The 25294-nt window shown below is 37.1% G+C and overlaps 1 protein-coding gene across 3 annotated transcripts in view; it reads right to left on the bottom strand.

The window, feature by feature from the left end:
- SMC2 (structural maintenance of chromosomes 2) overlaps positions 1–25294 on the bottom strand; it is a 79646-nt gene that overhangs the window by 24868 nt on the left and 29484 nt on the right. For all 3 annotated transcript variants that reach the window (XM_051843475.2, XM_051843481.2, XM_051843488.2), the window contains exons 15-20: positions 24891–25095; positions 22161–22296; positions 7248–7372; positions 5397–5590; positions 4291–4434; positions 933–1127 (exon numbers count right to left, since the gene is read on the bottom strand). In XM_051843475.2, coding sequence (XP_051699435.1) covers positions 933–1127; positions 4291–4434; positions 5397–5590; positions 7248–7372; positions 22161–22296; positions 24891–25095 — 999 coding nt within the window. The remainder of the gene's footprint in view (positions 1–932; positions 1128–4290; positions 4435–5396; positions 5591–7247; positions 7373–22160; positions 22297–24890; positions 25096–25294) is intronic.

Here is a 25294-nt window from a genome sequence, read left to right as displayed (position 1 = left end):
TGCATGGGAACCAATATTTGAAACTAAATTTAAAAATAAAACATTTTTGAGGCCAGCGCTGTGGTGTAGTGGGTTAATGCTCTGGCCTGAAGCACTGGCATCCCATATGGCCGCCGGTTCGAGACCTGGCTGCTCCACTTCCCATCCAGCTTTCTGCTATGGCCTGGGAAAGCAGTAGAAGATGGCCCAAGTCCTTGCACCCCTGCACCCACACAGGAGACCCGGAAGAAGCTCCTGGCTCCTGGCTTCAGATTGGCGCAGCTCCAGCTGTTGCGTCCCTCTGGGGAGTGAACCATCGGACGGAAGACCTCTCTCTCTCTCTGCATAATGCTGACTTTCAAATAATAAATAAATCTTTAAAAAAATAATAATAAAACATTTGTGGCCGGCGCCGCGGCTCAATAGGCTAATCCTCCACCTAGCGGCGCCGGCACACCGGGTTCTAGTCCCGGTCGGGGCGCCGGATTCTTTCCCGGTTGCCCCTCTTCCAGGCCAGCTCTCTGCTGTGGCCAGGGAAGGCAGTGGAGGATGGCCCAAGTGCTTGGACCCTGCACCCCATGGGAGACCAAGATAAGTACCTGGCTCCTGCCTTCGGATCAGCGCGGTGCGCCAGCCGTGGCGGCCATTGGAGGGTGAACCAATGGCAAAGGAAGACCTTTCTCTCTGTCTCTCTCTCTCTCACTATCCACTCTGTCAAAAAAAAAAAAAAAAAAAAAAATTAAATAAATAAATAAATAAATTTGTGCCATTTGTTGGAAGTGAGTACTATTGGAAAACAGATAACATTGATTAACTGATTATAAGCTCAGAGTTATATTAGGCTGTAGCTGTATCTTTATAGTGAGTTTTTCATTGAGTGGTTTTAATAGAACTTTCCAGCAGCTCAGAAACAAGAATTAGACTTTAAAGAGTAAAAATAAACACAAACATGCCTTTGCAGCCGCATCTTCAGCTTCCCGTTTATGTTTGCTGATGTTGTGGTCTAATTCCTTAACTTTAAGCTGGGAATCATTGTTCTGCTCTTTATGTTTCGCTACTTCTACATACTTCGCTTTAATTACATTGTCTTGGGCTGTTATCACTTCCTTCTGCTTGGTTACCTCTTCTTGAGCTTTATTTACTGACTCCTAAAGCAAAAAAATCAGAACAGAACATACAGTAAGGTAACACATAAATATTTTAGTTTTACTGAGATGCCTTTGACATACTTCTGGGCAAGACAGCAATGTGATTACAGGCAGTTACATAATATTCTACATTTTATATCACCATTAAAATAATTAATGAATTTACACACAGGAGAAATCTTGGTTATGATTAAAAGTAAAAGGGTGAGAGGTGCAGTGTTCATGCTGGCAAACTGAGATTCTGTTGGATGCAGAGTAGATGGGATTAATTAGATATGAGGAGTCACTACTGGAAGCTGACCTGAGGTCTCTCAAAAAGCAGTAATTCTAGGAAATTCACAAGAACATAATCAGACAATCAAACAGATCCCCTAGGATAGACTTTGGTGCAGTGGTTAAGCCACTGCTTGTGACAAATGCATCCCAAATCAGAGTGTCTGAGTTCAAGTCTTAATTCCACTTCAGATCCAGGTTCCTGTAATATGCACCCTGGGGGGGCAGTAGGTGACCACTGAAGTACTTGGGTCCCTGCCACCCACTTGGGGGACCTGGTCCAGGTCTGGCCCAGCCTTGGTTGTTACAGGCATCTCGGGAGTGAACCAGTAGATGGAAGAACTATAAAAAAACTAAAAAAAATTATAAAAAACAATAAACCCCAAGGGAAAATCAAATGAAGCTTTTGGCTCCTGGCTTGGGCTTGACCCAGCTCAAAACACTGTGGTCATTTGAGGAGTTAACTAGCAGATAGATCATCTCTAATTCTTCCAAAAAATAATAATTCTTTTTTTAAGATTTATTTATTTGAAAGAGTCACAGGAGCTTCTCTCTGAGTCTCTCATAAGGATGCAGGGTCCCAAGCATTTGGGCCATCTTCCACTGTTTTCTCAGGCTCATTACCAGGAAGCTGGATTGGAAGTGGAGCAGCTAGGACCAGCACCCTTATGGGATGATGGCACTGTAGACAGAGGCTTAACTTTCCATGCTACAGCACTGGCCTCAATAAATAAATCTTAAAAAAAAAAAAAAAAAAAAGTATCTGATACCCTCTTTATAGAAACATGTGTACGTTAATTTTATATTTATTTAGATAAGGAAGGAGTTTTTTTTTTAATTTTTATTTTCACAATTCTCTTTGGAAACAAGCTGTCGCTCCCCCTCTTCATGGAGGAACGACACTAAACCCTGCCTAGGCTTCATATCCGAGTCACGGCACCATTATGTCGCTCCCCCTCTTCATGGAGGAACGACACAGGACCCTGCGCTGTTCTTTCGTCTGCTCGGCCCTCCCCGGGTTTGCTGCTGGTTCTTCCCGGGTTGGCTACTGTCCCTTCCACCTCCGTGGAAGGGCGGTTCCCCCTGCCACATTCCCCACTTCCGCAGGGGAGCGGCACACCGCCGGCCGGCTCTCTCGGGGGCTGCACAGGTGTTCCCCTTAGATGTTCCCCTTAGATGTTCCTGGTGCATGCCATCTCTCTCCTCCTTTATAGTCCTCCTCCGCCAATCCTAACTCGGCTGCCCACACGCCGAGTACGCTGCTCTCCTCCAATCAGGAGCAAGTCCTACAGTTTATTGGCTGAACTGGAGGCAGCTGTGTAGAAGCTGTTTTCTCCTCTCCCAGCGCCATATTGTGGGAGAGTAGATGCATAGAATAAGTCTTAATTCCAGTAACTTAGTCTAGTCCGAGTTGCTCCCCACACAAGCTACCTGTTTTAATACCACATGATGTCCATGAGGAATAGACATATGGAAAAACATAATGAAATGAAAGAACATTAAATTAAAAGTAACTTTTTTAAATCTAACATTTACTTTGGAGGCAACAAAGAAATTGAACAGAGAGTACAGAAAACTCAAGCTGTGATTCATTTTGATCTCTTATGAACAAAAAGGGGGTTAAGAATTGTTATTCTGCTACTGATTCAATAAATAACGTGTTAATAAAGCAAAACAAAACAGACCAAAAAGAATGTAACCGAGAATAAAATCAAGGGAAAAGATGTACTTTACAAAAAAGCACATAGTACAATGATCAGAACATGCATCTCCATGGAAAAACAGAGAAAATATAGAAGCAGATGACAAAAGCAGAGCAAAATGTTCTGTACTCTAAAGTAGGTAAATGGATGAAACACACCTGTTAAAAGTTATATGTATTTAGTTACATGAACAATGATACATATTTCTTAAAAAGCTAAGTATACAACAAAATGAGAGATAACTTGAAAAATGAATGTTATATTACAAAAGCAAAGTAGGAATAACATGGAATTCAAGGTCAAAAACATAGAAAGAGGTAAGAGAATATCCAATATTCATGAGGGATAGTCTTAGTCTCCTAATATAAATTTGCAGGTAAAGGAATATATTTATAACCTGTGTAACTCTCAAGCCCAAATCCACCCTTTATTGCCTTTCTCCTGACAACAGAACATTTTGCCTTTGACAGCTGCCCTAATAGTATCATCAGGAAATGTCGCTATAGGACTGCTGTCAGACAAAGAAGTTCTATTTTTTTGGTTTCTGAGTGCTTTCCTTAAAGGTGTATCTGGCATATGCAGAGGTTAGCAGCTTGAGAAGTTTTGTCTGGTACCCTCAGAAGGCCTTAGCTTCATTTTTCCAGGCAAGAAAACACCCAGTGATCCATTTCCTCAAAAAACTATTTCCCAGTAGGTAACACATCCTCAACACTTCCTTTTGGACAGCTTTTCCTGGCACTTCATCAAACATCACCACCAGTGGGTCACAAGTAGGCCTTCTGCAATTAGATTTGGTCCTCAGCCCTGCAGGTAAAATGGCAGCTCTTAGCCAAATTTGTTCCTTTCATGGTATATTGCCATATACCTTGGGTAACAGCTATTTCCTGTTATCTGTTGTTCTTGTATTCTTTGGCATTTTCCTTAATCATTAGTGATCAATCTCATAGTAAGCTTTTAATGTAAACTGTGCTTGTCCAAACCTTATGGTTTTTTTCTGAGTGGAACTGGACTAAATCAATCAGTTCTATTATTTCAGGACTCTTTCTGCATCAATCACTGTTTTTGCCTCATACTCTCATCCTAACAACAGTGAAAAGATCACCACCACTCAAGTCAATGATCTTAAACCAACATTTCATGAACAGATTAGTATTTTCAACTTCTAGAATTTGATAAATAAATTTTACCTTATTTTTAGCCACCTCAGCTGCCATTACTTCAATCTGACCTTCATAGGATTTGATAGCTTCATTTACAGCTTCCAGCTGTTGTTTATAAGAAGCATGCTCTCTCTTGAGTTCTTCCAGTTCCAAAGTGATAGCTTCAACTTCCTAAAGAGAGACAATGTCTTAGTATTCACATAGCTGACTGACTACTAAAAATACTTACAGGGCAACAAAATTAACAATATTCTCACACAAATTAACAGCCATAGTTTAGTGACCACTCAACAACCAAAATTACATATTAAGCTGTTTTTCCAGAAGAGAAGAAAGGCAGTTTGTTTTCCTACATTAAAATAAATTACAATATATATACAATTCTAATAGGTTCAAAGAACTATGCATAAATTACTTCATTTTACTCATATAGGAATAATATAAAATTATACATTACAGATACTTAGTAGAGATAATTTTTTTGTTAAAATTATTCAACATGCAAAGTTAATTTCTCATTATAGCTTTTAGTCACTAGAAATTACTTTGTGCAGCTATCTTAAGGCATATTAAAAAAAGTAGACTTAAATGAGATTGTAGAGAATAAAATCTAAGTTTACTGCTTTTGAAAACAAAAATGTTTGGAAACAAAAACATAAGTCTAAATCTCAACTCTGCCACTATCAAAAGAATGCAATGAGGTACTATACAATTGAACAACATCTTGAAATATAAGGTACTTTTGCCACCATTCTCTCACAGTGCATTTCACATATGTGGTTTCCAAATAGAAATGTCAATATGCTGAATTTCTGATATGTCACAGTCCCCCACATCATGTAATTCACTCCTACAGCAAATTCACTCCTGAAGGAAGCATCTACCAAAAATCAACTTTGCTCTCTGCCTAAAATTAGGAAGCCAATGCAACCCACTCTCACAATATGTCACTTAATTATAGTTTTCAGAGAATACAATGTTTGACTTGTATGTTGCATCATTTATTTCCTAAGAATATAACCACTTTTAGATTTGGGAATCAAGACTGCTGAATAAAGTCAACCAAAGATGTTCTACCATCTTTGGCTCTATGTTGATTTTCAGATGGGTTCCATTTAAACAAAGAATATTACCTGTTGCTTTTCTTTCATTTTTTTGCTAGATGCATCTGCCTTTGTTTTAGCACCGTCCAGTTTTTTCTGAGCATCCTTCAGTTCTCTCTCTCTTTCAGCTTCGGCATTTTTCATTTTATTCTCCAATACTTCATATTTTTCTTCTGCCTTTTTTTGAATTTCTTTGGTGTTTTTTAAGATTTCCTCACTTTCCTCTGCATCATAAAGTAGGCAAATTTGGCTAAACTAACAGCTATGGAAAAAGGCTTATAAATTCAACCATTAATAGAAGAAATGATCTGGAAAATTACAGGCTAGAGATTTTACAAAAATTAACTATTCCAACCATATTCTAGAAATGGTATATTAATATAGAGATCTGCTGAGGAGCCATATCTGAATGATCTGAAGATCTGCAAAGAAATCATTTCTAATGGTATGAAACTGAGTAACAAAAACTTTACCTTCGACTCACCTATTTTTAAAAGCTTGAAGCAACTGATTAAAAAACATCAGATTTCATATCTTTGAAAAACTATGCTTCCTAAAACCAGGATTACACCTATGGTATTTTTCTATAATTTCAGTTGCCATAAATCTTACAATTTCATAATAAGATAATTTTGTGTTTTTGAGCTTTATATTTAATTAAAGAACTTTTCATTGAAGTTGAGAAACATTATGAAAACATGTCTATGATGAAACACAGGAAAAGTATTGTCCCAAATTTATGAGAGAAAAAAAGTAAAAGAGCAAGATAGAATGGACATAACAATATCACAAATGACATACATTGTCAATGTTTGGACCTATACAATCCTGGAAACCATGAAGGAAGAATTCTCTATGCAACTTTTCATTACAAAATAAAAACATTGGGAAATGGGTGGGTTCAAGTAATTTTAAGGAATGACAAAAATAAGAACTATCATATCCAATCAAATTTTGATGCAAAAGTGGAAAACGGTTTCTTCAATTAGAGAGGTAGCTAAAAATTGCACTACATTAAACATTAAAAAGATATGTAATGAAAATATTATAAACACAAAGTTAAAAGACAATTAGATAAGTCAAAAAATATATTTGCTAGGCACACAACCTGTCAGGAATCAGAACTCCTAAGTATTATAAGAGGGGAAAAAGAGCAACACAATAGAAAAATGGATAAGGAAAAAATAGGAAAATCACAGAAATAGAAACCCAAAGGTTTTGAATTAGCATTGTGACACAGCAGGTTAGGTTGCCACTTATAACATCATGCTTCAAATCTAGCTTCCTATTAATGTTTCTGGGAAAACAGAAGATAATGGCCCAGGCACTTGGGCCCTTGCCAAACATATAGGAAACCAGAATAAAGGTCTAGGTTCCTGGTGTCAACCTGGCCTAGACCTGACTGTTGCAGCCATTTTGGGAGTGAACCAGCCGAGAGAGGATCTCTCTCTGTTTCACTCTACCTTTTATATAAACAAATAAGTCAATCTTAAAAAAAGAAAAGAAAAAAGAAAACCAAAGGTCCAATGAACATACTAAAAGAAAAAGACCCTAAATTTCACCAGCAACTGAATACACACAAATTAAAATGCTAATATGCTTTCCTTATAACCATGAGATTGGAGAATCTTTACAGTCCACAAAGAAAATGATTTAGAGAAATTAGAACTTTCATATTACTGGTAGAAATCTTGATCAAATGGTCAGAACTTTACCAATAAATAGTAAAAGTGAAGATGATAATAGCCTAAGTCCCCAAAAATCCATCCTTAAATTTATCCTAAGAAACTCTCCCACATAAATATAACACAGAGTTTTCTAAATATAAAGTAGAGCAACATAACAAAACTAGCAATTAAGCACAGAATGTTTTAATCTTACCAATGGTTTTTTTAAGGGCATCTAATTCTTCTTGTTGCTTGTGATATGAACTTTGCTGTAGCTTGGTTTGTAATAAATCTGCCTCTTCACATTTCATTTCCCACTGCTGTTTTAGTTGACGATACCTTAGAAAAAGAGAAGTTTACAAAAAAAAAAAAAAAAAAAAGAAAAAGAAAAAGAAAAAACATGATATTTCTGATGTTTAAGAGTTTAAAACAAGGCCGGCGCCGCGGCTCACTAGGCTAATCCTCCACCTAGCGGCGCCGGCACACCGGGTTCTAGTCCCGGTTGGGGCGCCGGATTCTGTCCCGGTTGCCCCTCTTCCAGGCCAGCTCTCTGCTGTGGCCCGGGAGTGCAGTGGAGGATGGCCCAGGTGCTTGGGCCCTGCACCCCATGGGAGACCAGGAAAAGCACCTGGCTCCTGGCTCCTGCCATCGGATCAGCACGGTGCGCCGGCCGCAGCGCGCCAGCCGTGGCGGCCATTGGAGGGTGAACCAACGGCAAAGGAAGACCTTTCTCTCTGTCTCTCTCTCTCACTGTCCACTCTGCCTGTCAAAAAATAAAAAATAAAAATAAAATAAAATAAAAAAGAGTTTAAAACATACAAGCTTCAGGCTTTTAACCTAACTCACACTATGAACAATGTTAGATGCATGTGTTACAAAAAGTTGATGACTCTCAAGTTTCTGAGGCATCAATTAAGTTCAAGTCTGAGTTAGCTGCTGAAATAAACAACTGTAAATGATGAATATGTGGTTATTTATAATTATAAAAAGTCTTAATTTTAGAAAGTACTAAATTTAGATAACATTTGATTACATTTTCTTAAAAATATTCCCTCACAATTCTTACCTAAAAGTTCAAAAACTATTCACCACAAAAGTAGATTATAATAAAATTCAAAGAATTTGGTTATCTACTTATTAATCCTTACTTTAAAATGTTAACTAAAATGTTCTACTTTTTGTAATGAGATTAACACACAGAAACACGTTCATCAATATGAAAGAAGGCAAAGGAAGAAAATCAGTAAAAGATCACAGTACAAATTAGAAATATTTTTGGAAAAATGGCAGGGCAAAGTCACTACTTATCAATAGTCACACTGAATGTAAATGGCCTCAACTCTCCACTTAAAAGACACAGACTGGTTGAATGGATTAAAAAACAAAACCCATCTATTTGTTGCTTACAAGAAACACATCTTTCCAACAAAGGTGCATGCAGACTGAAACTGAAAGGTTGGAAAAAGATATTCCATGCCAACAGAAACCAAAAAAGAGCTGGCATAGCCAACTTAATATGAGACACAACAGACTTTAACACACAAACTGTTAAGAGGCAAAGAGGGGCACTATATAATGATGAAGGGATCAATTCAACAGGAAGATGTAACTATTATAAACGTATATGCACCTAATTACAGGGCAATGGGTTATTTAAAAGATATGTTAATGGATTTAAAAGGAGACTTGGACTTCAATACAATAGTATTGGGGACTTTACTTTCAGCAATGGACAGATCAATCAGACAGAAGATCAACAAGGAAACAGCAGATTTAATCGACACTATAACCCAAATGGACCTAACAGATACCAACAGAACTTTTCATCCTACAGTTGCAGAATACACATTCTTCTCAGCAGTGCATGGAACTTTCTCTAGGACTGACCACATACTAGACCAATAAAGCAAGTCTCAGCAAATTCAAAACAATTGAAATCATACCATGCATCTTCTCAGACCACAATGGAATGAAGCTGGAAATCAGCAACTCAGGAATCTCTAGAGCATATGCAAACACAAGGAGACTGTACAAAACGCTCCTGAATGAACACTGGGTCATAGAAGAAACCAAAAGAGAAATCAAAAACTTTCTGGAAGCAAATGAAGATAAAACCACAACATATCAAAACTTATGGGCTACAGCAAAAGCAGCATTAAGAGTAAAGTTTATAGCAATAGCTGCCTACATCAAGAAATTGGAAAGGCACCAGACAAATGAGCAATCAATGCATCAAGGATCTAGAAAAACTACAACAAACAAAACCCAAAACAAGTAGGAGAAGAAAAATAAAAATTAGAGAAGAAATCAACAAAAATGAATAAAATTTCCAAAAGTTCAAGAGCTGCTTTTTGAAAAACTAAATAAAACTGACACATCATTGGCCCAACTAACCAAAAAAAGGAGAATACCCAAATCAATAAAATTAGAGATGAAAAACAACAGATACCACAGAAATAAAGAGTCATCAGAAATTATTACACAGAGTTGTATGCCAGCAAACAGGGAAATCTATCAGAAACGGACAGATTCCTAGACACAAACAACCTACTGAAATTGAACCATGAAGACACAGAAAAACTAAACAGACCCATAACTGAGGCAGAAATTGAATCAGTAATAAAGGCCCTCCCAACAAAGAAAAGTCCAGGACTGGATCTATTCACTGCTGAATTCTCCCAGACATTTAAAGAAGAACTAACTCCATTTCTTCTCAAACTATTCAAAACACTTGAAAGAGAGGGAATCCCCCCAAATTCTTTCTGCAAAACCAGCATCACCTTAATTCCTAAACCTGAAAGAAATGCAGCAGAGAAAGAAAATTATAGACCAATATCCCTGATGAAATAGACACAAAAATCCTCAATAAAATTCTGGCCAATAGAATGCAACAACACATCAGAAAGATCATCCACCCAGACCAAGTGAGATTTATCCCTGGTATGCAGGGATGGTTCAATGTTCGCAAATCAATCAATGTGATACACCACATTAAGAAGCTACAGAAGAAAAACATATGACTATCTAAACAGATGCAGAGAAAGCATTTGATAAAATACAACATCCTTTCATGATGAAAACTCTAAGCAAATTGGGTATAGAAGGAACATTCCTCAACACAATCAAGGCAATTTATGAAAAACCCACATCCAGCATCATATTGAATGGGGAAAAGCTGGAAGCATTTCCAATGAGATCTGGTACCAGACAGGGATACCCACTATCACTACTGCTATTCAATATAGTACTGGAAGTTTTAGCCAGAGCTATTAAGCAAGAAAAAGAAATTACAGGGATACAAATTGGGAAGGAAGAAGTAAAATTATCCCTCTTTGTAGATGATATGATTCTTCATTTAGGGGATCCAAAGAACTCCACTAAGACACTACTGGAACTCATAGAAGAGTTTGATAATGCAGCAGGATATAAAATCAATACACAAATGAAAGCTTTACATAATATATGCTAAATTGATCTTCTGTATATAAAGATAATTGAAAATGAATCTTGATGTGAAAGGAAGGGGAGAGGGAGCGGGAGAGGGCAGGGTTGCCGGTGGGAGGGAAGTTATAGAGGGGAAAAGCCATTGTAATCCATAAGCTGTACTTTGGAAATTTATATTCATTAAATAAAGTTAAAAAAAATTATAGAAAAAAAATAAAAAAATAAAAATAAATCAATACACAAAAATCAACAGCCTTTATATACACAGATAATACCACGACTGAGAAAGGACATCTAAGATCAATCCCATTCACAATAGCTACAAAAACAATCAAATACCTTGGAATAAACGTAACCAAGCATATCAAAGATCTCTATGATGAGAATTACAAAACTTCAAAAAAAAAAAAACAGAAGAAGATACCAAAAAAATGGAAAAATCTTCCATGCTCATGCATTGGAAGAATCAATATCATCAAAATGTCCATTCTCCCAAAAGCAATTTGCAGATTCAATGTGATACCTATCAAAATACCAAAGACCTTCTTCTCAGATCTGGAAAAAATCATGCTGAATTTCATATGGAGGCACAGGTGATCTCAAACAGCTGAAGCAATCTTGGACAACAAAAACAAAGCCGGAGGCATCACAATACCAGATTTCAAGACATACTCAGGGCAGTTATAATCAAAACAGCATAGTACTGGTACAGAAACAGATGGATAGACCAATGGAACAGAACAGAAACACCAGAAATCAATCCAAACATCTACAGCCAACTTATTCGATTACGGAGCTAAAACCAATTCCTGGAGCAATGACAGTCTATTCAATAAATGGTGCTGGGAAAACTGGATTTCCACATGCAGAAGCATGAAGGAAGACCCCTACCTTACACCTTACACAAAAATCCACTCAACATGGATTAAAGATTTAAATCTATGACCCGACACCATCAAATTATTGGAGAACATCAGAGAAACCCTACGAGATACAGGCACAGGCAAAGACTTCTTGGAAAAGAGACTGCAGGTACAGGAGTCAAAGCCAAAATTAACAACTGGGATTATATCAAATTGAGAAGTTTCTGTACTGCAAAAGAGAATCAGAAGAGTTGCAAAAAAGTGAATGGGAAGAAATATTTGCAAATTATGCAACTGATAAAGGATTAATAACCAAACTCTGCAAAGAGATCAAGAAACTCCACAAAAGTAAAACAAACAACCCACTTAAGAGATGGGCCAAGAACCTAAACAGACATTTTTCAAAAGAGGAAATCCAAACAGCCAACAGATACATGAAAAAATGCTTAGGATCATTAGCCATCAAGGAAAATGGACACTATGAGAAGCAATCACTTGATCAGCCCTTGTCCTGACTGTCGAGGAACAGCCTACTATTTTATTCTTATTAGTATTTTCTTTTTCAACTTAATACCAATGGTTCAACAATACAGTTCAGCACATGCTAACTGATCAAGACAGGAATAAGTGTCAAAGGTATTACATAAATACAAACAGTCTCTGCTAATAAGAATTGATATAATTAAAAGGAGAGAATGGTAGAATGTGGGAAGTGGGATACACCGCAGACTCACAGAATGGCAGATGTCCTAAACAGCACTCTGGCCTCAGAATCAGCCCTTGAAACATCTGGATCTGGCTAAAAAGCCCATGAGAGTATTTCAGGCATGGAATGCCAAGACACTCTGGCAAAAAATGACCTAAGTGAAAGATCTCTGTGAGTGAGATCACAGTGGAAAGAACAGGCCATCAAATAAGGAGGTACCTTTCTGTGTTGTACTATGAGAATTAATGGTAAAACTAGTCTTCAAACAGTACTTTATACTTGATGTGTCTGTGTGGGTACAAACTGGTGAAATCTTTACTTAATATACACTAAATTCATCTTCTATACATAAAGATAATTAAAAATGAATCTTGATGAAGAATGGATTGAGAGAGGGAGTAGGAGATGGGATGGTTTGTAAGTGGAAGGGTGTTGGGGGGGGGGAAGAACTGCTATAATCCAAAAGTTGTACTTCGGAAATTTATATTTATAAATAAAAGTTTTATATAACAAAAAGACACAGTATTGAAGGTTAATAACTTAAATGTACTTTCTTGTAAACTCTGTAATTCTACCCTATTCCAGCACTACTCTGGCTTCTTAGTCATTTCTTTGGAATATATTTAGCTTAAATGAAATTTCCAATTAATATAAATTCACAAGGTACCTTGTCACTAGACATTTATGAGGACTGAAGAAAAAGGGACTCAACTTATAAATCATAAATACTATAATGAGTATTCTTGCCAAGAACTGTACTTGGCACTATAAACAAGACTAGAGTCTGCTAATACTAACTGTTGGAATTAAAAAGGAGAGAACGATCCAACATGGGAAGCGGGATACACAGCAGACTCACAGAACAGCAGATGTCTTAAATAGCACTCTGGCCTCAGAATCAGCCCTTAAGGCATTCAGATCCAGCTAAAAGGCCCATGAGACATGAGAGTATTTCAAGCATGGAATGCCAAGACACTCTGGCCAAAAAAAAAAAAAAAAACAACCCTAAATGAACGATCTCTGTGAGTGAGATCCCAGTGGAAAGAACGGGTCATCAAAGAAGGAGGTACCTTTCTCTGAAGGGAAGAGAGAACTTCCACTTTAACTATGGCCTTGTCTAAATTAGATCAGAGTTGGCGAACTCAAGAGGCTTCCATAGCCTTGGCAACTCATGGCAAGAGCCTCATGTGACTACTGACATCATAAATAAGAGTGTCAATTGTCAAATCAACAATAGGAGTCATTGTGCACTTACTCCCCATGTGGGATCTCTGTCCTTAATGTGATGTACTATGTGAATTAACAGTATAACTAGTACTCAAACAGTATTTTACACTTTATGTTCCTGTGTGGGTGCAAAGTGTTGAAATCTTTACTTAATATATACTAAATTTTCTTCTGTATATAAAGATAATTGAAAATGAATCTTGATGTGAATGGGATGGGAGAGGGAGCGGGAGATGGGATGGTTGTGGGTGGGAGGGAGGTTATGGGGGGAAAAAGCTGCTATAATCCAAAAGTTGTACTTTGGAAATTAATATTTAATAAATAAAAGTTAAAAGAAACAGTAATTTTAAAATCAAGTAATTTGTTAAGTCATTTAAAAGTCTGAAGCATAGAAATTTTAAAATATTATTTTCCTATATGATAAATAAGAATGGCTTTACCTGATACTTCCAGCCTCATATTTTCCAAAATCTGTATCCTTTCCTCGACCTTAGTGCTAAAATAAGTAAATATATCTATTCCCAAACTAAACAAAATGAAGTTCTAAGCCAAATATGAGTAGAACTCAGTTTGTTAGAGTTTCCACATACCACAAATTTTTGTTGCATCTTTCTCGCAGAAAAAGTTTCATTCATTCTATGGTGAATTTATGCTAAGGGATGTAAAATGCAGGCTTTACACATGTGTGATGTTTCAAAGTTGAGATTTTTGATGCAAACTGTACCATGGAATAGCCAATTCCAACTGAGTTTCCCAAAAAGATTAGTTCCAATTTAAGTTTTGGTAACTTCAGAAGCTAAATGCTTCAAGTGTACACAGTCACAAAACAAAAACAAAAACAAAAAACAAACCACTTTAGTTTTGGTTATTCAGATTAAATATTGTGTATTCTGAACAAATGTTTTTATCAGTTCAGATTTTTTAATCTTTAGAGACTGCAAAAAATTACACTTAAACTTTCTTTCTTTTTTTTTTTTTTTTTTTTTTTTTTTTTTTTTTTTTTAGAGATTTATCTATTTATTTGAATGTCAGAGGTCAGAGTGTTGTAGAGAGACCAGAGATGTAAGAAGCTAGGCCAAACTGATGCCAGGAACCAAGAACTCCATCCTGGTGTCTCCTGTGAGTGGCAGGGACCCAAGCACTTGCTTCCAAGGCACATTGTGGGGAGCAAGACTGGAAGCAGAATAGGAACTCCCACTATGGGATGCAGGTGTCTGACAGCTGCTTAACCCGCCACAGCACAACACGTGCCCATAGGCACACTTACTTTTTTTTTTTTTTTTTTTTTGACAGGCAGAGTGGACAGAGAGAGAGAGACAGAGAGAAAGGTCTTCCTTTGCCGTTGGTTCACCCTCCAATGGCTGCCGCGGCCAGCGCACTGCGGCCGGCGCACCGCGCTGATCCGATGGCAGGAGCCAGGAGCCAGGTGCTTTTCCTGGTCTCCCATGGGGTGCAGGGCCCAAGCACCTGGGCCATCCTCCACTGCACTCCCTGGCCACAGCAGAGAGCTGGCCTGGAAGAGGGGCAACCGGGACAGAATCCGGCGCCCCAACCGGGACTAGAACCCGGTGTGCCGGCGCCGCTAGGCGGAGGATTAGCCTAGTGAGCCGCGGCGCCGGCCATTAAACTTTCAAAGAATGCATTCCAGGAACTGTAGCAACTGTACTCCAGAAGCTTCTCAACCAAGTGAGGACTCATTCACATTTAACCACAGGGCCAGCTCATTCACATCTTTTGGGTGTTTGCTCATATTATTAGTGAGGCTTTTCTTGACCACTCACACTAAAATTTCAACACCACTTTGTTTCTGATGGTTCCTAACTTCTGCCTTAACTTACTTTTTTCTTCTAATATGTTTTATCAATTTATCTGTTTTTATGGTCTGTTTCCCCAACTACATCAAACTATAAGTAAGCTGATCTGTTTGATTCACTGCTATAACTGCAGCTCCTAGAAGACTACATAGCATATAGGACGCATTCAATAAATACTTATTGAATAACACTGAGTTATAAAGAGGCTTCACTAAATAGTATGAGCTCAATTTTAAAAAAACTAAAATGTACATATATATGCACTAATAGAATATTAAAGAGTATACAAATATATATCTGTACCCACACTGAAAACATTGTAAAGAAACAGTAAAAACTTTACTGTTAATCTTTTGACATGAACTTATTTACCTCCTCCTTACAACTTAGTGATCCTTAATATCTGTAGAAAGGCATAATGCTGCTGAGCTTCCTGTGGACCCCTGATCAGTGCTATACTGTTTCACACAATTTCAAATCAAGAACTCAAGTACCCTTTGGTACCCTTTGGTATCAGATCTAAGACTGTTTAAGAAACCTTTAGACCTAACCTATATTAAAAGAATTTATCTCAGCAGACAGTTGAGACTATTTGATCTCTTTCCCCTTCTGCTTAATTAGATTTTCCCCGCATATTATAACAAAGACTTCATTTTTACCAGAAAAAGATGAATAAAACTGATGCTACCAAAGGATACTATGAAAGATGTTAGAAGTTACATTTCTTAAAATAACTCTTCTGGTTGCAAGCCAGACAGGATTCAAGATGGGCATACAGAGAAGTACAGTGTTTGCCTCTTCTTCCACCAAGATACTCCAAGTTCAGTGCCTAAGGAAGAACACCAGAGGCAGTAGGAGTGAAGTGGGAATGCAGTGGGAATCCGTAACAGGCATAGCAGAATAGAGGAAGAGGAGGAACAAAACAGTATCTGAGGCCCAGAGTCGGGGGATTCCCTGTTTTGCAGGAGGGTAACTGGTGGAGCCTTTCTGCCTAGACCTATCACCTGGGCAATCCTACAAGGAGGATCTTGCACTCACAGAAAGTGAGAAGTAATCCCACAAAAACTAGGGGCTCCCAGACTTCAAAAGAGGAACCTGCAAGGTTCTCTCCCTGACTCAGAGCAGGGATTGTGGCAGGGAGGTACCATCTTGAGACTGGAGAGCTCACAGGGGCCTTTCTTTGGAGGGGCCCAGGAGACATTCCTGCAGGTCATTCTGGGCCCCATAGGTACTATGAGCTTACTCTAAGCTGTGAATCACCTGGTTGCATCTGGCACAGTGAAGAGCTCATACCAGCTAACTCCAATATCCACCAACCCTGACTGTGGCCAGACGTGCTCCACCACAACCATCTTGGGTGTCACTCTAGACTCTTGCCCTACCCACAAATAGTGGCCAGGAGTCCCTGGTCCCACACAGCAGGCTCCTGGAGCTCACATGGAACTCTGAGGCACCCCACCAAGCCCCAGAGGCACGTCTCCGGACATAAATCTTTCAATTTAAAAAAGCCATCCTCCAGAAGTGATAGAAAAAAGAGATCCCACAGAGCTGCAAAAATTGACGGAAACACAAGGTGATCAAGGAAGGTAATATAACTTCCAAGAAGGAACACAATAATGCATTAATACTGGGCTGTGAAGTAACAGACTGATGAAATGGGTGAAAAATAATTCAAAAGAATGATTGTAAGGTTACAGAGAAACAATTAAATGAAATTAGGAAATCAATTCATGACAATTCATGACAAAAAATTCAGCATAGAGATACTGAAAAAGAACCAAACAGATATATTAGAATGTCAAATAAAAAAATACTGTGGAGAGGCTTAATAAAAGATTTGATAAAGCAGAAGACAGAATATCCAACCCGGGAGACAGATCTTTTGAAATAAACACACACAAAAAAAAATGCAAAGAATTGATGCAAAGAATTGAAAACAGTGTTAGGGATCCATGGGATATCATCAAAAGCCAAAGGACATGAGTCTTAGGAGGTCTTTAAGGTATTGAAAGAAAGAATGGCTCACAAAACCTATTTAATAAAATAACAGCAGAAAATTTCCCCAATTAAAAGAAAGACTATGGACTTCCAAATACAGGAAGCGCTCAGAACCCAAAATAGGTATGATCAGAAGAAAACACCTATACCATGAAACACTATAGTTAAACTGTCAAAAAGAATACAGTAAAAATCTGCAAGAGAAAAATGGTAGATCAACTTAAAGAAATACCAATTAGACTGCATATTTTTTCAACAAAAACCTTACAGGCAAGGGAAGAAAGAAGAGATACAGTCCTGGTCTGAAGAGTATTTTGCCAAACCCAGTATACTTTATCCAGCAAAACTTTCATTCATAAATGAAGGTGAAATAAAGACCGTTCAAGACAGGCAAAACTGGAAAGAATTTGTCAACATCCAGCAAACTTTACAAATGACACTTAAGGATGTACCACATACAAAAACAGAGAAAGACTACCAGCATCATGACAGAACATGAAGGCAGAAGATTTCTTTGTAAAAGAAAAAAGACTCAAAAGAAGTACCAGGAATATTTATAGAAAAATGGCAGGATCAGGGTTGGCACTGTGGCGTAGAGGGTAAAGCTGCTGCCTCCAGTGCTGGCATCCCATTTGGCCACCGGTTCCAGTCCCAGCTGCTCCACTTCCCATCCAGCTCTCTGCTATAGCCTGGGAATGCAGCAAAAGACAGCCTAAGTCCTTGGGTCCCTGTACCCATGTGGAAGACCTGAAAGAAGCTTCTGGCTCTTTGCTTCTAATCAGCCTAGCTCCAGCCGATGCAGCCAATTGGGGAATGACCAGTGGATGGAAAACCTCTCTTTCTCTCTGCCTCTCCTTCTCCCTCTGTGTAACTTTTTTCAAAGAAATAAATAAATCCTTAAAAAAAAAAAAAAAAAAGGAAAGAAAATGGCAGGATCAAGTCATTGCTTACCAATAACTGCATAACAATGAAAGACACAAAAAAATGTCACTATGTAATGATTGAAAGATCAATTCAACAAGAAGATATGACTATGATAAAGCAAATATTAATGGATCTAAAGGGAGACATAAGCTCCAATACAACAATAATGGGAGACTTCAACACCCCACTTTCATAAAGGGACAAATCAACCGGGGTGGGGGAGGGGAAGAAACAATAGAGCTAATCTACAGTATAGAACAAATGTAGCTAATAGATATCTACAGAACACTCTATCTCAAAGCTGAAAAATACAAGTCTATTCATCAGGGCATGGAACATCCTCTAGGAAGGATCATATATTAGGTTATAAAACAAGTCTCAAGAAATTTGAAAAACCTGAAATCATATATGTATCTTTTCTGAACACAATGGAATGCTGCTAGAAATTAAAAGCAAAATAAACTAGAAAATATACAAATACATGGATACTGAACAACGTGATCCTGAATGAACAGTGGATCACAGAAGTCAAAAGGGAAATCCAAAAATTCCTTGAAATGAATGAAAATGAAAATACAACATATCAAAAAATATACGATACAGCAAAAACAGTGTTGAGAGGAAAGTTTATACCAAAAAGTACCTACATCAGAAAATTGGAAAGGTGTCAAGTAAATGAACAATGCATATCTAGGACCTAGAATGGTAAGAACAAACAAGCCAATGATTAGAAGGAAAAATATAATATAGAGAAGAAAAAAACAAGATAAAATAAAACAGATAAGTGATATGAGATGGTTTTTTGAAAAAATAAACAAAATTGATAAACCATTAGCCCAACTGATCAAGAAAAAAGGGGAGAAGACCCAAAGTAACAAAATCAAAGGGAGGTGTTACATCTGACACCACATATATACAAAGAATCATCAGGAATTATTACAAACAGCTATATATGAACTGGAAAACGTTGAAGAAATAGAAACATTTTTGGACTCACACAGTTTATTAAAATTGAGGCAATACAAAGGCACAGAAAACATGAATAGACCAATATCTAAGACTGAGATCCAGTCAGAGAAACAAAAGAAAAACCCACAATCTGATCTCTTCACTGCTAAATTCTACCACATTTTAAAGGGAAAACTATCACCAACTTTCTCAAACTATTCAAAATACTTGAAAGGGAGGGAATCCTTCCAAACTCATTTTATGAGGGTAGCAATACCTTAATTCCAAAACCAAAGATACAACAAAAAACACAATTATAGACCAATATCTCAGATGAACATAGATAGAAAAGTCCTCAACAAAATATTAGCAAATCAAATACAATGTATCAAAAAAATCTTCCACCTGACCAAATGGGATTTAACACAGTGATGCAGGGATGGTTCAACATACACAAATCAATAAACATAATACATCGTATCAACAAAATGAAGGGTAAAAAATATGATTATCTCAATAGATGCAGAGAAAACATTTGATAACATACAACTTCCACTCTGGTTTTGGTTTGTTTTAAAATAAAGAGGTATTTATTTGAAATCAAGAGTTACAGAGAGAGAGAGAGAGAGAGAGAGAGAGAGAGAGAGAGAAATCTTTCGTGATCCTCCATCTACTGGTTCATTCTCCAAATGGCCCCAATAGCCTGGTCTGGGCAGGCCAAAGGCAGGAGCCAGGAGTTTCATTTTTATCTCCCACATGGATGCAGGGGCCCAAGAGACTGGGCCATAATCTGCTGCTTTCCCAGGTGCACATGCAGGGAGCCAGGTTGGAAGTGGAGCAACCAGGACTGCACTTGGTACCCATTTGTACTGCCAGTATTACAGCTGGCAGCTTAACCCACTATGCCAGGACACTGGCCCCACAACATCCTTTTATGACAAACGAAACAAACAAAAAAACCCTCGAAAAAACTGGGTCTACAAGGAATGTATCTCAACATAAGGCAATATATGAATATGCTGAATGGGAAAAATCCGGAAGCATCTGCAGTAAGATCCAGAACCAAAGATGACCATTCTCATCAGTATTATTCAGTGTAGTTCTAGAAGTCAGACTAAAGTCAGAGCCATTAGGCAAGAAAAAGAGATACAAATTAGAAATGAGGAAGTCAAATTATCCCTGTATAATACTTGCTGACGTGATCCTTTATATAGGGAAACCAAAAAGACTCCACTAAGAGACTATTATAACCCGGAGAATTTGACAAAGTTATGATATAAAATCAACACACAAAAATCAATGCAATTCTTAGGTACCAACAATGTTCTGGCTGAGAAAGAAATTCTAAGATCATTCTCATTTACAATAGCTAATATTTAAGTGCCCTGGGATAAATTTAACCAAGGATGTGAAAGATCTCTACAATGAAAAGTTACAAAATATTAATAAAAAAATAGAAGACACAAAAAAATGGAAAAACCTCTTAGGTTCATAGATTTAAAAATTAATACCATCAAATGTCCATATTAACCAAAGCAATTTAGAGATTCAAAGCAATCCTAATGCAACCTCCAAGCAAGCACACTTTTTACAGAACTAGCAAAAACAATCCTAAAATTCATGTGGCAACACAAAAGATCTCAAACGCCAAAAAAAATCTTAAAACAATAAAAACAAAAATGGAGGCATCACAATACCAGAATTCAAGACATACTACACAGAGCTGTTGTAATCAAAATACCCTGGCACAGGCACAGAAGTAGAGATGTATAACAATGAAACAGAATAGAAACCTCAGAAATTAACCCATATTTATAACCAACTAATCTTTGGTAAATAAGTAAAAATCATTCCCTTTAGAGTGGATAGTCTCTTAAACAAATGGTGTTGGGATAATTGGATTTCAAACAAGATTCTTACAGCCTATACAAAAACCAACTGAAAATGGATCAAAGATGCACACCTAAGACTTGAAACCATCAAATTATTACAGGAAAACATGAGAAAATTTCAACACATTGACCTAGGCACACATTTCTTAGATAAAACCCAGAAAGCACAGGAAATAAAAGCAAAAATGGACAAACGGCATTTCAAAAAGCTAAGAAACCTCTGCAAAGGAAACAAACAATAAAGTCAAGAAACAACCAATAGAATAGGAGAAAAGATCTGTAAACTATGCAATGGATACAGGGTTAATTCCCAGAATATATAAAGAGCTCAAGAAACTCAACAATAAAACAAATAATGCAATTAAGAAATGGACAAAAAAAAAAAAGAAAGAGAGAAGGAAATGGGCAAAGGATATGAACAGTCATTTTTAAGGGAAGAAATACAAATTTCTTCATGTGTCTTCATGAAAAATACTCAGCATCACTCGCTATCAGAGAAATGAAAATAAAACCACTATGAGATATCACCTCATTCCTGTTAGAATGACTATTATTTGAAAATTAAAAAATAACAAATGCTAGTGAAGTTGTTAAGAAAAAGGTACCCTAGTATACTGCTGGCAGAAATGCAAACAGGTACATCCATTATGCAAAACAGTATACAGATTCCTTGGAAAACCAAAAATAGATCTACCAGATGAGCTAGCTATCCCACTCCTGGGAATATATCCAAAGAAAATGAAAATGGTCTATGAAAGAAGTACCTGCACTCCTATGTTTATAACAGCTCAATTCACAATAGCAAAGATATGGGATCAACCTAAGATGTGCAACAACTTGATGCCAGAACAAAGAAAACATGGTATATACACATGATGGAATAGTACTCAACCACAAAAAATAAAACCCTGCCATTTTAAACAAAATGAATGCAACTGGAGATAATTACACTAAGTGTAATAAGCCAGACCTAGAAAGACAAATGCCACATGTTATCATATTTGTGAAAATTAATATATAGGATATAAAAATTATACACATGTCATTTTGTTTGGTATTTCATTATAAATATTGTTTCACTGAATCATACTAGGTAAATGACAATAAGCCCATCTGTCCCCACATATAATCATTGATTTCAAGAAAAATATAGTATGTATGTGTATTTATATAATGTGTACATTTGAAGTGAATTTGGCAAAATGTTAAAAAAAAGTTGTAAAGTACATAAAAATAACCATCATTTTGTATTATGCAAAATTTTGATTTTTAAACCCTCACACACGTAGCTTAACCCAACATAAGTCTTACTTTTCAGCGGTGTTTTTAAGACCTGATAATTCGTCTTCTAGAGCCCTTAGTTCATTCTCCTTGATTCTCAGCTCATCTTGAACATCTTTGAGTTCTTTAAACTTCATTAAAATGGAAGCTGCCTGGGATCGGGCACCTGATAAAGACAAATTCAAATAGGCCTTTGATATTAAATTGCTACAGTATTTATTCAACAAAAAATGTCATTACAGAATGACTCTGGAAAAGATTCAACAGCTTTTTAAAATACATGTATTTGAAAGAGACAGAGACGGAGAGAAAACTGGCATTTTCCACCTTCTGGTTCATTCACCAATGCTCACAGCAGCCAAGCCTGGGCAAGGATCAAGTCAGGAGCCCAGAACTCTAAACAGGTCTTCTACATAGACAGCAGGAACTCAGAACAATCATCTGCTGGCTGCCAAGATGCACATTTGCAGGAAGCTGGAATTGGAAGTGGAGCCAGGACTTGAACCCAGGCACTCTGATATGGGATGTAGGCATTCCAATCAGCCTCCTAACTTCTACACCAAATGCTTGCTCCAAAAGCTTGCTTTAGTGAGCTTATGAAGCTTCCAAATTCATTACATCATTTGAACCTTAGGGCATACATAATTAGCAACAGTTTTAAGTAGATGTGGTAGATTATTCAGAATAACTACCGCCTTGTTTCCTGGGTCCTTCCCTTTGTGGAGTATTTTTTGTCTCAGTGACACTGGGCTTGGCCATATGATTTGCTCTGGCCAATGAAATGGAAAATGTATTTCTTCTAAAGTTAAGTTTTAAGAAGCAGTACATAATTCACTATTTGCTTTCCCTTTGCCATGAAACAGGATGTTAAAGAGCCTATTTCTCCTTTAGACAATGAACAACTAATGTGCAGTATCATAATTATGGAATAAACTTGTGTTGTAAGCTACTAAGATTTGAGGGTTGTTTTATTGCATATCATACCTTAGCCCGAACTGATACAGCACAGCAAGCAGATTAAGCTGATTTCACATTATAAGCAACTATAATCAGCTAGCAGCAATAGGCTTAACTAGTGTGTTGACAAGGAAGCTGTAGGTTAGATGGGAGATTTGTCAACACCAGTTATCTATGCTATTATAAGCATTTTGTTAACAAGATAAGGATTTGCTTATATGTCACACTTTAAGTAGAAACTTTTAAAGCATCCAAATCAATGAACTCTAAAAAGTGTCTTCTTTTTCAGATACTTTAAAGTATTTTGTTTCTTGTTATTTATAGATGCTAGTCATTTTACAGTGTACTGGGTAATCTGACATTTGACCATTAGAATTCATTTAATGGGTTATTATTGTTTTGTCCTAGAAAGACAAGAAGTCACTTGACATCTCAAAAGGCTTTACATAGTCTGCTGACTTAAGAAGTACAAACTCGGAAACTGAACACCCTGGATTCAAGTTTTGAGCTGTACCATTTATCAAGTTATTTAATCTCTCTATACCTTCCACTACCCTACTTTGGAGATGAAAATAACATGTACCTCACAATTGTTATTAACAAGTAAAGGAGTTCATTATTTAAAGACCACAGAACACAGCTAAATTTATAGAACAAATGTTGTATTATCTGCATTATCTAATTACCCATTAACAATTTATAGTTATTGAGCACATGAAATGTAACTCATGCAAGTGAGTAAATTCCCTAAAATTTCACATAGTTTAATTTAATTAACTGAATTCAGTGTGAAGGGCCACATGTGGCTACCTTATTGGACAATGCAGTATAAGAATACCATCAGGTACATGGTTAAGTAAATTTCAGGGTTTGAATCACTTGACATGGATCTGCAAACTCCATGTGGCATATATTAGAAGAATATTGGGGCCAGCACAGTGGCGTAGTGGGTAAAAGCCACCGCCTGCAGTGCCAGCATCCCATAATGGCACCAGTTTGAGTTCCAGCTGCTCCACTTCCGATCCAGCTCTCTGCTATGGCCTGGGAAAGCAGAAGATGGCCCAAGTCCTGGGGCCCCTCCAACCTGTGTGTGAGACCCAGAAGAAGCTCCTGACTTCGGCAGCTCCAGCCATTGTGACCAACTGGGGAATGAACTAGCAGATGGAAGACCTCTCTCACTCTCTTTCTCTGTGTTTAACGCTCTCAGAAAATAAATAAATCTTTAAAAAAAGAAAAAAAAGAAGAATGTGATCACTAATAATTCCTTTCTTATAGCATTCAGGCACCACCTCAAGACCAGATTTAATTTTTTGTTTTACTTTGGATACAAGCAGTACTACCACTGGCGTATGTACAAGTTAAACATGTTAACCTTCCTGAAGAAGTATATTCCTGAAGAATAGTCACGTTAAACATATATTTAAAAGACTTCATTTCCCAGTGATTAAAATATCCTGATTGAGTATAAAACAAAAATAAACAAGAACAGATCTGAGATAAATAAAAGCAGCTACAGGACTTGATAAGCTGATTCTGAGCTCCTTGAGAGTTATGCCAATGCATAAGCTTTCAGTAGTATTATGCACCTGTCACATGGTATGTACTTAAAAGCTAAAATTAATTCTTACATTTACATGAAGGTTTTGGAAATAAGTATCTGATCCTAGGTATAATACCACCTGGACAGTCGTATTGGTTCTAATTAAAGACTAGCAATAAAACTTTCAATTACATCATCCAAACCCACTATTCCCTACTTATTTACTACACAGAATTGTGAACACAAAACAATGTAAAACTTACCTCCACTCAATGTCCCATGAGGATCAAATACATCACCTCCTAGAGTTACAGTTCTAGTCATTATCCTTTTATCAAAGGCCACTTTTTTGGCATTATCCATATTATCACAAACAAATGTTGTTCCAAAGACAAATTCCATTGCTTTCTGAAGTTCTGGTTTGTACTCAACCAGGGAAAGAGCCACATGAACATTGTTAGGGCCAACCTATGGGAAAATAAGATAGGCTTTAGTACATATAACCTCCTTTCCTTCCAGTTATTAGTCCTTTCTGTAGAATTTAAAATTTTCAAAAAACAAAACTTTCAGGTTTAAACACTGAAAGATCAGTTTCTAAGTAAATGATTTATTTAAGGTACAAAGCATTAGGGGACTTTCTATTAAGAACAAGCCAAAAACAATTCTC

The sequence above is a fragment of the Oryctolagus cuniculus genome, chromosome 1, assembly GCF_964237555.1.
Source record: "Oryctolagus cuniculus chromosome 1, mOryCun1.1, whole genome shotgun sequence".
NCBI classification, from domain to species: Eukaryota; Metazoa; Chordata; class Mammalia; order Lagomorpha; family Leporidae; genus Oryctolagus; species Oryctolagus cuniculus.
This window is presented reverse-complemented; position numbering and strand designations above follow the sequence as displayed.